Source organism: Neofelis nebulosa, chromosome 14, assembly GCF_028018385.1.
Source record: "Neofelis nebulosa isolate mNeoNeb1 chromosome 14, mNeoNeb1.pri, whole genome shotgun sequence".
Classification (NCBI taxonomy): domain Eukaryota; kingdom Metazoa; phylum Chordata; class Mammalia; order Carnivora; family Felidae; genus Neofelis; species Neofelis nebulosa.
The window spans coordinates 18,962,850-18,975,488 of NC_080795.1; the positions used below are offsets into that span (position 1 = coordinate 18,962,850).

Here is a 12,639-nt window from a genome sequence, read left to right on the forward strand (position 1 = left end):
ATTTTTTCAGCTTAAAGGTGGAGCCCAAGACTAAAGGATTAAAACAGCAGCAACAGCAACATAAGAAACTTCTGGCAGCAATGCTCTCTCAAGATTCTTTTGAGTCTCTCCATAGCCCTACCCCATCTGTAACAGAAGAAGATATTGATAATGAAGATGATGCAATGGAATTGCTGGGTAATTTTAAAAATTAATAATTTCTCTTTCTCTTCTTCTCTGGCATTGTAAAAATGTGTAGTGATTTAGAGATTTTAAAGTTTTTGAATAGTTTTGTCCTAGGGGAAAGACACCATTTAACACATATTTTATTTACATTAGACTTTCATGAAGTTGCATGTAAGAATGAAGTTGAAATGACCTAAGCATGTGAAGTATTTATTAGACTGTATTTTGTCTTTGTATATGCAGCACTTTACCTTCTGACTCTTTAATCAAGCTTTATTCTGTGTGCAATTGTGATAAAAATTCAAGTCTGTCTGCTTTATTCTCTGATTATGATTGCCTTGATCACATCTTCTGTCTATAAAATATATCCAAAATACATATTTCAGCCCTCATTCCAAAGTGTCCCCTATTGTTTCAAGGATGTTTTAGAAAAATGGAGTAAAATTTAAAAAGACAGATAGTAAATTAGTGTTTTGTGTCTTCCATAAATGACAGGAAAGTTTGCAAGATTTCAGTGTTTTTATAGGCTCGTTACTTTCATGAAAACCTTATTAGTGTTGTATATGTAGGGAACCCTTTATATCTTAAATGAAGTAAATGTATGTTTTTATTTCACCATAAATCTCTGGATAGTAGTTTTTTTTAACTGAACTTTCCTTTTATCCTAAATAATTAGAATAACTTTTGAATACTTTGTAACCATATACTAAAGTGAATAAATAATGTAATCATTCAAAAACTGCAAATAAATTTAACATAGAATAAGGAGTCTCAGAAACATACAGACATTTAAAAATTTTTTTTTCTAAATGAGCTTCCTGGGTTTTAAGTGTTCATGGCAGCAAAATACTATGATTTAAAAAAAAGATATGTCTCCTTGCATATACCTACAGAGGTGTTACTTACTCAATGATGGCAGGTTCATCACTGTTTTCTGATAATACTGAATTCATTCCAGCATTGAGGAGACTGTCATGGCATTTTCACTTTATGCTGTTCATCTTTTTTTTTTAAGAACAATTAAGTCTGAGTATTTTTTTTTCAAGGAATCTCATCTCCCCACCTCCAAATCATTGATGTGGCAGATATGCCAGGTGTTGTGGTACCTTCCCCAACTTCAATTCAGGAAATGTTTTTCTAAGCACTTAACCTCATGCTAGGCACTGAGCTCTGTCCTAGGATCATAATAAAACAATCATGGATTCTGTTTGCAGGAACTTTGCATTTCTTAGTGTTTGAGATAAAAAATGTAACTACATTCATGTAGTTCTTGCTACAGGTGCTAATGTGATTAAGCACACAGTTTAAATAGGGATAACACTTAATGCAGAGGTAGAGGATGATGATCAAGGAATGTTTCATAGAGAAACTGATTCTAGTGGTGAGTTGAGTCCTAGAGGACAAGTGGATGGAAGTTCAGCAGGCAGAGTGTAGTCATTAGCCTTGTAGGTTTGCTCTTGTACGAATGGACTCTTTTGCAGTTGTGCTCCATGACTGAGCTTGTAAATTGTTCCTTTGCTTTGGTCGTTAACAGTGAAGGGGGCAGGGTCTGAACAGTGACTGTCACTGGCAGGGCCAGGACGTTGTTCATATAACATCAACGTTGGCTTTTTGGTACATTGACGTTGAATTGTACAGGTATTGCTCTCTCTCTCTCCCATCCATTGCGTGATTGACGGCTCTTGATCAGTTGATATCCACAGGAAGGAAATTATACTTACCTTGCAAAGATAATCTTTTGAAGAAATCTAGGCATGCTCAGAATCACTTTGGATTTCCTGATAGCATCGGGAGTATCATGTTAGAGTGGAGGAAATCATAAACTTCAGTGATGATTGAGGGGTTCTTTAAGGAAACTCAGGTGTCAGTGCTGGTACATCCTAGATCTCAGCTCCTTAAAGTTTCTAGTCTCCCAAGCTGAAGACCAGAGGGTTGGGTTTTTGAGACTATGTGAGCCATTAATAGCTGGTCCTCATGGTTTTTTTTCATTTAGACGTTGTAGCCTGTGGTCTGAGCGAAGTGAAGAATGAAAACTAGTTGACAGTTTGGGCTTTCTCCATGGAACTCCATATATCTTAGCATAGGCAGCTGGTAGTGTACTAATGCTGGTCTCTAGATTATGAGATTTGTCTGCAATAACATGGAATGTTGCAAGTGTGCCAGGCTGTCCTCCTAAATAATGCCATATGCAATCCTGTTGCCCCGTTGTCTCAGTGAACAAAGGTCATGTAGCAGAAAATTGTACCTGAACAATTGTTTTACCCAGAAGTTCATTAATTACATAAAATGTTATTTAGATATGAAATATTTGTCTTTAAGACGCAAATACACTTATCCATTCAATCATTTAGAAAATATATATTTAAAATAGAGACTCAGTTTTCTTCAAAAGTAGTGTGCATAAATTCATGACTTACAATGTTACATGTGCCTGTATCTAAGATGATGATTCATCTCTTATATGAAATCAAACCAGGTGTACATGAAAAATTTCAGTTGATGTAAGTTACAAATTTTTTGCAGTCGTGATGTAGTAATGGATGAACTATTAATATGGATGAATATGGGTATAAAATAAATTGATAATTTAGTTATTCAGTTTTAAGACTTGACGTCTTCAATAGCCATGTATGTCTCTATTAATATTCTGTTAGATTTCAAGTCCTACACTAATCAATTGATGTGATACTGATAAATCAATTTAGAAACTATAATACTTACTTTTCCAGTCCTTTTAATATTAGATTTTCATAATTTTGTTTATTATTGAAGAATTTTAAGACAATATTTTTTTGAAACCCTGATCCTAGAAAAGCATATTATATGTATATATTGGAGGAAAATACAAATGCTGAGTTCCTGAAAATTTATTTGAAATCAAATTTTAGTACATAGAGTCATTGTAAAAGGCAAGAGACTATTTACAATATCTTTTGCACATCTGCAACATTGTATAGAATGAGTTTGCTATAGCTTATGTGGTTTCATTGTCTTAACTTGTTATCTATATCAGGGATTAACTGGCTGAAAAATCTATATACATGAAAAGTAGTACGTATTCTTTGTGAAGTGATAATTAAATGAGAAGTATAATTATTAGTTAATGTTAATGGAACAAAGGATTGTTGTTAAGTAAAATTGGTTTAAGGGGAAGGGGGAAAAGAGCCTTTTAGTTGAAGAAGTAGAGGTCAGTAAAACTTCTTACCTTACTTCATTTGTAAAGGAATCTAGCATTATTAATACATACTGATTAATATTTAACTCTCCACCGTTGTTTAATTGTATGTTGTTAGATTTCTACTCCCAGTATATTGACATAGGAAAATATAGTACATACGGCATCTATAAGTTTTTAAGTAGATTAAATATTTACTGTAAGATTGCTTTAAATCCTATTTGTAAATTCATAGCACAAAAGTAGCTTAATATGGAATTAATATATACCAGAGAACAAAATATCCAAATTTCTGGAATTTTAAGAACTAACAAATTTAAGCACCAGTGAAATTGGTGCTCTCATTGCAGAAGACATAGAATAAAATATCTGCCAACTCACCTTAAATATGTAGTTCTCATCTTCAAATATAAGATATTCTGAAATATTTTAGTAACTTCTGGAAATTAATGATCACGATTATTAAATTTGCATATTTTTGAAAGTTATTAAAATTAATTATTTTTCAAAAATGGAGAGACAATTTACAATGGTACAGCAAGAGAGTTATAAAAAATACCTATATTATCTTTTACTCCACTAACTTTCACAGAAAATTTGAGGAACTTCACTAATTTCAAAGATATTTCAACTTGTAAATGTAAGTTCATTTTGACTATATGCATTTTTCATTTTATTTCTGATGAAAAGCTAATCGCAGTTATGTGCTTGATTACCATGAATATAATTTATACTTATTTGAAAATATCAGAATTATTTGAAAGGCACAAGTGTTATTCTTACATATTTTGGTATAGGATATTACAGAAAAAAAATTTTTTGGCTTTCTCAGAATTGATGATGAGGCAAATATATAAAAATCAAATTTCAGAGATGCTACAAAAGGAAAACGGCATTAGTCATGATTTATACTTTCTGATCTTAGCTCATATCATATAAAAATTAAAACTAACATTGTATTACCAAAAATAAGCAAGGTGATTGTAAGTATATTTTATTTGCTTTAAACTTAGTAATTAAGAACAAGTATAATTGTACTGGTATTCTCTGCAGAATACAGTAAATTATGAATTTCTAAAACCCCAATATCTTATCAAACTATGTAACATATAAACTTAATTTTCAAGAGGGACTCATTGCATTAAGGCAATCTTTTGACAAATTCTTTTGCATGTGACCAATATTTATAAAGTAAACATTCATATTCTGTTCCGTTTTTTTTTTTTTTTTCCAGTTGGAGGCTTCTTAGCAGAAAGCATCCATTTCACTTAATTAATAGAAACAGGCATTTCACTTAATGAAAAATGGATGCTGTCATTCAATGATGTTGGATAAAAAAAGGGGAGAGGGCCTTAAATGTTAAAAAGAAATCTGTCTACCTACCTATCTATATACCTATATTTTAATGTTATTAAGTATGTAAAATAGTGTAAAGCATACACCATAAACTTTGTTTCCTTTGGGTATTGGTATTTGGGAATACCAGGACAACGGAAGAGTTGTCACTTTAAAATGAAGATTCTTTGTAGAAAAGATTCTTTTAAAAAGTCAAAGACTTTCCAAAATTTATATTACATGTAAGGTTGCTTTAAATGCTGCATAGAAATTCATTCAGCATAGTACTAAAATAACTTAATATGGCATTAGTACATATTAGAGATTAAAATATTCCAAATTTGTGGGGTGTTAGGGTATAGCGATTTTGAGCACCAGTGAAGTCAGTGCCCTAAATCTAGAACATACTGAATAAAATAACACCCACATCACCTCAATCTCAGTAGCTCTCATTTTTAAATACAGAATATTCTCAGAAATTCCAGGAATTACACTGCAATTGATGACCACAATTACCTAAACATTATAGAAAATCTACACATATATTCTTAAATGTTCACTAAATGAATTAATATAATTGAAAAACTAGAACTTCACACAGATGTATGAAAATATCTTTCACATGCCAAATAATACGTATTAACTCCTGTTGAACCATTTGATGTATTGTAACAGAAGTTCTATGAGATGCCTCTGCTATAGAGTTTTGTCCTATATTCCTGAATTCTAACGTCACCTTGCTTTAGAGCCATCATTGTTTGCACAAATGCCAAGTGGGATCAGGTTGAAGTGTTGTCTAAGTGGAGTTGAATAGCACTGTTTGTCTCTCTGGATTACAGTGACAACATTTGAGAAAATCCACTCAGACACATTTTTTTCATTCAGCAAATATCATGCACCTGCTATGTGAACAGTGCTAGTTTGTATTAATGTACAGCTCTAGGATTATTGTGTCTTGTGTTTTTCTAATTACTTGACCTCTTTGGACTTTGAGAGAATGGTGAATCTAGTGCACATTGGCATCTACATAGAACCAAACAATTTGTAGGTTTTTCCTTCAGCTCTCAATTAGTCTATTGATTAATTCATTCATAGGTTTATGAATTTCTCCACTTATTACATGACTCTGCACATCCCTGGGAGTTAAAGTTTGCATAAATCTGGGCATGTTTCATGAAGTATTAACTATTCAGGGGTGATTCTGAAGATTTGGTTTGCTTAAGAATCATCTGAGTAGCTTATTTTAAGTACAATCTCCAGTTCCCTCTGTCCTCAACTTTTGGTTTGTTAGATTTGAATACAGCCCATGAATCACCATTTTCCAACAGGAATGCTCTTCCTTCAGTCTTTCAACAAATTCTGTTGCAGGTGATCTGTACAACATACAATGAGAAACTCTAATCTGGAAGGTATGGTCAATGAACTTTTTTGTCGTTTGATCTAAGATATCCTGAAGCAAGAGAAATAAAATTGCAGAAAGTATGATTTTTATAATAAAAATAGCATGGAATAGAGGTTTCTGAGTTAATCTAGCTCTTTTGAAATGTCTCTTGAAAATAAGGAAAAGTCTTGCTAAGAAGCTTTGGTTACTGTAGTTTGTATGACTAATTATTGCTGTCTTTCTTCCTGATATCATATTTTTTAGGAGCACTTGAAAAGTGAACTGCTAGAGTAGAAAAATTATGTGTTATGAAATGATTCTAGCATAGTCCTGAGGACATGGCTTTGTTGAGATTCTACTTTATCATATTATTCTATTAAACTTTTATTTAGGATTCTTGCTTTGCTTTTGTTAGATGTGATTTATAGCCCCCTTCACTGTCTTCTACAAGTACTCGTTTCATGCTTGGAATTACATTTGTGATTCAGTTTCTTTATTCTTCATTTGTGTTAATTTCCAACAACATATTGAAATATTTACAAATGATAGCCAGTGTTTACATGTAAAGGTTGCCTTTTAAATAAATATAAGCTTGTATGCCACCAAAAACATACATCATCCTACATGATTTGTGGCATTTAGTAAGAAATGTTATTTTTTCTTAAAAAATTTTTTTCCAGTGGTAAAAGTAGATCAACATAGCAGAATAAAGTCAATAGTTTGAAAATAAAATCTAAACCCACAAGTAAATTATTACAGTTGTCCTTCATCTCAGTGGTATAACTGTGTGAAAATTCCTTTATTTGAGAGATAGCTGTTTTCAGTATACTTGTAGGTGAGTTGTTTCATACATATTTCTCACTTTGAAATAAGTTACAAGTTCTTTGACATATAACAATGATATAAGTTAATGTGCTTTTTCATATTTAGGCCATAGCTTTTCACTGAGTATCTTGCAAAGGTGTGAGCCACATTTATGATGTGTGATTATGTGGTCTCTGGCCAAGGCACTGAGCTAAAAAACTCTAAGACCAGCTCCAGCCCTCATGTTGCATGTTGCCTTTTGTCACCTGAGCTACCAGTTCTTAATTATAAACGCTGGTAGCAATATCAACCTTCCTATTACATGGGGATGTCGTAGGAAAAAAATGGGATATTCTCTGAAAATGCTTTTATTTTTATTTGTTGTGCCTAACAGCAGGAATATTTGAGAAAGGACACTAGAATTTATAGATGAAACTTTCCTTCTAAATAAATTTAAATCCTCCAACCCCACACACATTTTGTCTAGTTATAAGCACAGGGAAAAAAACCTAGCTTTCTTTAGCTTTGGAAATACCTACTAGAGTAAATATTGACGTTTCCCACAAGATAATACAATCAAAGACTTGAAGAGGAAGGAAGTAAAGGTGCAAGGGTATTTACAAGCCAATACAAAACATTATATTTTTATTTGTAACATGGATATTTAAGCAAGGGCAGACATCGATATGATTTGGTTCAGAATATAGAACAAATTACTCCACTGTCTTTTCTTCCATATAAATATATAACTTCTAGGATGAAAAGAAAAATATTTTGTGCATACACATGAATGTTCACTAGCAAAAGCTGAGCTGAGAGCAGGAATAGGAGGGAAAATCAAAAATGAGATATATAAGAACTATAAATTTGTATTGTATGTTTACATGCTTCTGTGTAAATAAAACCTTAAAAGTGTTGAAAAATTTATAGGCTTTAAAAACTCTTCAACTATATTGATAACTATGAAAATATTGAAACAGCACAATTTTGATGGTTTTACGTTGTCATTGTATAAACAAATCACAACCAAGTTGAAAATCAGTATTAATTATTATTAGGCTTTTATTGTTTTTGAAATAAACTTTCCTCTTTCAAATACTTAATAAAATGGTGGTGTTATATACTTCAGGATGATTTGTTTAGCTGCGGTAATGATTTTCATATAATTTGACTGAATTTGAATTAATTTTGTACTCTTTGTAAGAGCCATTTGAAAGTGGTACAAAGTCAATATTCTATTGTATTTTTTTTGTGGTTGAAAATATGCAACAGAATGTTATTAACTCAGCAGTTATTTACATTTTAACATCAAAACCAAAAGACATTAAAGAGGTATTAAAACTGTTCTTCTGAATTGTTTAAAACTTCTTGTGTAACTCACAGTAATCTGTTTAGATTTCTATATGTTACAATATCATTGACATCTTATTTAACCATCTTAAATAGAAAGCTAAAATTGTTGAAGTTGAATACTGAATACACGTTAATAATAGTGATCACACACTTGTCAATTAGTTTCAATATCAGAAAACAATAATTTTTGCAAAGTAAAGCTTCATTCAAGATTTTTTAAGGTTTTTTAGAAATACATTTTTCAAAATCTGAAATGTTTAAACTGGTTCTATATATATGAATTTCTTTTAGAATGAAAATATTATGATTTTCTTTTTTTGTCACATGTTTTATAATTTCAGAAAATATTCTTAACAATAATGAAAAAATATTTTTTAAATTGCTCTAATGCTTTTATACCTGCACTAAAGAACACAATAAGAAAAAAAATATGACAGTGTTTTAAAGGTGATAAATTAAATTAAGAGATTTTATTTTACTTTTTAACATTTTGGTTTATTTCTGCAACAGATGATTCAATGACTGAAATTAATATGGAATGAATTTACTTATATGAGACTATAAGCATAAAATTCCATGTAAGTTTTTAATTTCTTTAAAATTTACTTTTTAAGGAATTGTCAGAAGGGTGTTTTTAGGCCAGCTGTTTTTCATGTTTTAAATGTTGTCATATTTATTTTTTTAATTACCTACATTTGTTTGGATACAGTCTACTTCAGGAATTTAATCTAGAGTATTATATATATGGTAAAACAAAATTTAAATTAATCTAATGAGATTAATTGTATGGAAGAGAGTATATATAATATTAGAAATAAAAACAGCATAAATGAGCTTTCTAGTCAGGTAATCCTAGATGCAAGTTTCACCATTGCCTCTTACTAATTCTATGATTTGAGAAAATAACTTGTTACTTTCTAATGTTGGACCCACCATCAGAAAAATGGGAATTTGGCAACACTTACAGGGTTTTGTGAAGATTAGGTAAAGAGTTTGGTGAAGATTAGGTAAAATAACCCTTGTGAAGTGCTCAGTGTATCTCATAAAGGATTAGAGCTAGAAAAAGGATTTGTTACTATAATTCATACCACTTTTATACCAATTCCCTTCCTGTCTCCATCTAGCCCATGAGATTTAGTACATGTGAAAAAGAAAGTAAGATCATGGGAATTTGGCCTTGGGGGTTTAAAGTGTTCAGTGTTTTGTCATAAATGTCTCATCTAGGTATGTTCTACATACATGGAAATTATTTCAAAAAATACTTTCCACTTGATATTTAAGTCCTACTTCTAATTTTTTCCCTTTCCTTTAAAAAACACAAACAGGGGACACCTGGGTGGCTCAGTTGGTTGAGCATCTGACTTCAGCTCTGGTCATGATCTCACAGTTCATGAGTTTGAGCCCCATGTCAGGCTCTTCTGAGAGCTCCGAGCCTGGAGCCTGGTTCAGATTCTGTGTCTCCCTCTCTCTCTGCCCCTCCCCTGCTTGTGCTCTCTCTCTCTCTCATAAATAAACATTAAAAGTTTTTTTTTAAATAAAAAATCACAAACAACTTTCTCAAAAGAAAATGCCACATGAGACTAAATCTCCCCCAATGTGTGTTAAAAAGAATCTTGCATTTAAAGACAGTACCCCCATTAGAAAAGAACATTATAACATTCAAATTTTTCTAATACTTTGAAGAAACTATTTTCAGCAATTTGAAATATTAAAACTTTTTTTAAGTATCAAAACTTTTTAAAAAAAGTATCAAAATCTAGGAACTTCTGATTTTTTTATATGTATTTGTTTTTGTTGCCATGTTACTGCCTCCCTGATTTACAGTCATTGACATCCATAAGTCCTGTGGTATAATGAAGGTGATACCTGGTTTGTAGAAACGTGAAGATTTTATTGGCCTCATGAATGCCAACTTATCATGGGAGTAAGATATGTAGCATTCCAAGACTAGCTCAAAGAAGTAAATATTTTCCAAAGCTTGTGTAAGCTATATGCATTTTCATATTATAATGCATTCTTTTTTTAAGGCATTTTTTTATCTTCTCACAATTCAGAGAATCCATATCCAATAACATGCAAAAATATCAAGAGAGGAAGGGGAGAATTTTTTTTCAGGCTACAATATGGTGTTCTTATCTTTTTTTTATGGACTTTTGATGTTCATAGTCTGAAACTTTTTCAAGCAGCATTGTTAAGATTTTGATACCATCTGATTCCTAACATCTCTGTGGCTGAGTTAAGGACGTCTTTTACTGAAAGTAGTAGTTAAGGTAAGAAAGGTGTCTCTGCTCATATATGGTCTAAACATAAAAGGACCAAGGATCAAATAAACTCCTAGCCACTCTATTTTGATAAAGAAAATTAAGAATGTGAGCGGTTACTCTCCAATATAAAAGCTTTTAACTGAAAGAAAATTCAAAAACCTATTTTAAAAAAATCAAAGAAGCCCCCCCTCCAGTCAAAAATAAAGATAAAAAAAAATTAAAGGTGGGGTGCGCCTGGGTGGCTCAGTCGTTTAAGCATCCAACTTCAGCTCAGGTCATGATCTCGCAGTTGATGAGTTCGAGCTCGCTCTCTCTCTCTCTCTCTCTCTCTCTGTCAAAAATAAATAAAGATTTAAAAATTTTAGAAAAAATTTTTAGAAAATTTTTAGAATTTTAGAAATTTTAGAAAAAAAAATCAATTTTTAAAGAAAAATTAAGCAATTAAAAAAACTTTTTTAATTTTAATGTTTATTTTTGAGAGAAAGAGAGAGAGACAGAGCATGAGCAGCGGAGGGGCGGAGAGAGAGGGAGACACAGAATCCGAAGCAGGCTCCAGGCTCTGAGCCATCAGCACAGAGCCTGACGCGGGGCTCCAGCCCACGGGCTGCAAGATCATGACCTGAGCTGAAGTTGGCTGCTTAACCGACTGAGCCACCCTGGCACCCCAGAAGCAACTTTTTTGTGTGTGTGTGGTAAAGTTCAGATTATTTGCTCATTATTCCACCTAGAAACAAACATAGTTGTTCCTTTAGAAATGCTATCTTTGTTTAATATAAACTTTCCAACCATAAAGAGAAATGCCATCATAATATACACATTTATAAGTTTATTTTCTAAATTGTATCATTGTTTCTCATAATCAGGTGTTAAATAATTCTCAGTTTGTGGGAGGGGAGGGAAAGGCATGAAAATGCCTATGTGCTCATTACTGGTCTTCTAATGGCTTCAGGATTTTGCATTCTTAGTTTTCTCTTCCCCTGAATGTTCAGATGTGTATACTATCAACTTATTTCATTGTTTATTGCCCTCCCGATAAGCAAAAAAAAAAAAAAAAAATTGGAACAAAGACTAATTTTTCTCTGGAAAAATGTTGGCAACCTTTAGCAGTATAAGCTAATTTAGGAGCTTTTAATATCAGATCTTCTGGAAGTAAGTTGTCCTTTAAAATAATATTTATTTTTGAAGGCACCTGGGTGACTCAGTCGATCAAGCATCCAACTCTTAGTTTTGACTCAGGTCATGACCTCACGGTTTCATGAGTTCAGGCTCTACATGGAGCTCCGCATCGGTGTGGAGCCTGCTTGGGATTCTCTCTCTGCCTCTCTCTCTCTCTCTCTCAAAATAAATAAATAAACTTTAAAATAAAATAATATTTATTTTTGATTATGAAAAGATACATATTCAGGGCACCCGGTGGTTCAGTCAGTTAAGTGTCTGACTCTTGATTTCAGCTCAGGTCATGATCTCATGTTTTATAAAATCGAGCCCTGTGTTGGGCTGTGTGCTGACAGCGTGAAGTCTGCTTGGGACTCTCTCTCTCTCTCTCTCTCTCTCTCTCTCTCTCTCTGTCCCTACCCTGCTCACCCTTACACATGCTCTCTCTCTTTCTCTGTCTCTCAAAATAAATGAACTCTCCCCACACACACAAAAAAGATATATATTCAATGTAAAGAGTGTGAAATTACAGAAGTCAAATAAATGTTACCCAGAAATAATTACTGTTAGAATATTTTGGTCGTATTTTAGATACTTTCATATATAATGTAGGAAGAATAGTATTATTATGTAGATTTATAATATGAAATGAACTGTCCTTAGTGCTTTCTGTACATTACTTAATAACCACACAGTACCATGGAGCAGGCAATATTATTATACTCACAACATAGAAAAGGACCCAAATCCTTGCAAAGCAAAAGTTACCTAGATTACATAGTTGATACTCAAGAATCATACCCCTAAGCCTCTGAATCAAACACTAACTGTGCAACAATACACATTAAAATACACATTCGTGTTAACATGTATATAGTTACTTGCTACATACATGCAGTTTTCACACAATAACCGAAGTTTAAAATTTAACATCAGGGGCTTCTGCTTCCAGCTATGCTGGAATAACTGGTATTGGCCTTATCTCTTCACATTTAACAATTATAAAA

At 32.3% G+C, this 12,639-nt stretch overlaps 1 protein-coding gene across 1 annotated transcript in view; it reads left to right on the forward strand.

Annotated features, from left to right (window-relative positions):
- Positions 1–12,639, forward strand: part of C14H8orf34 (chromosome 14 C8orf34 homolog) — a 407,132-nt gene that overhangs the window by 163,936 nt on the left and 230,557 nt on the right. The window contains 1 exon segment of the mRNA XM_058699771.1: positions 11–177. Within this exon segment, the coding sequence (XP_058555754.1) occupies positions 11–177 (167 nt within the window).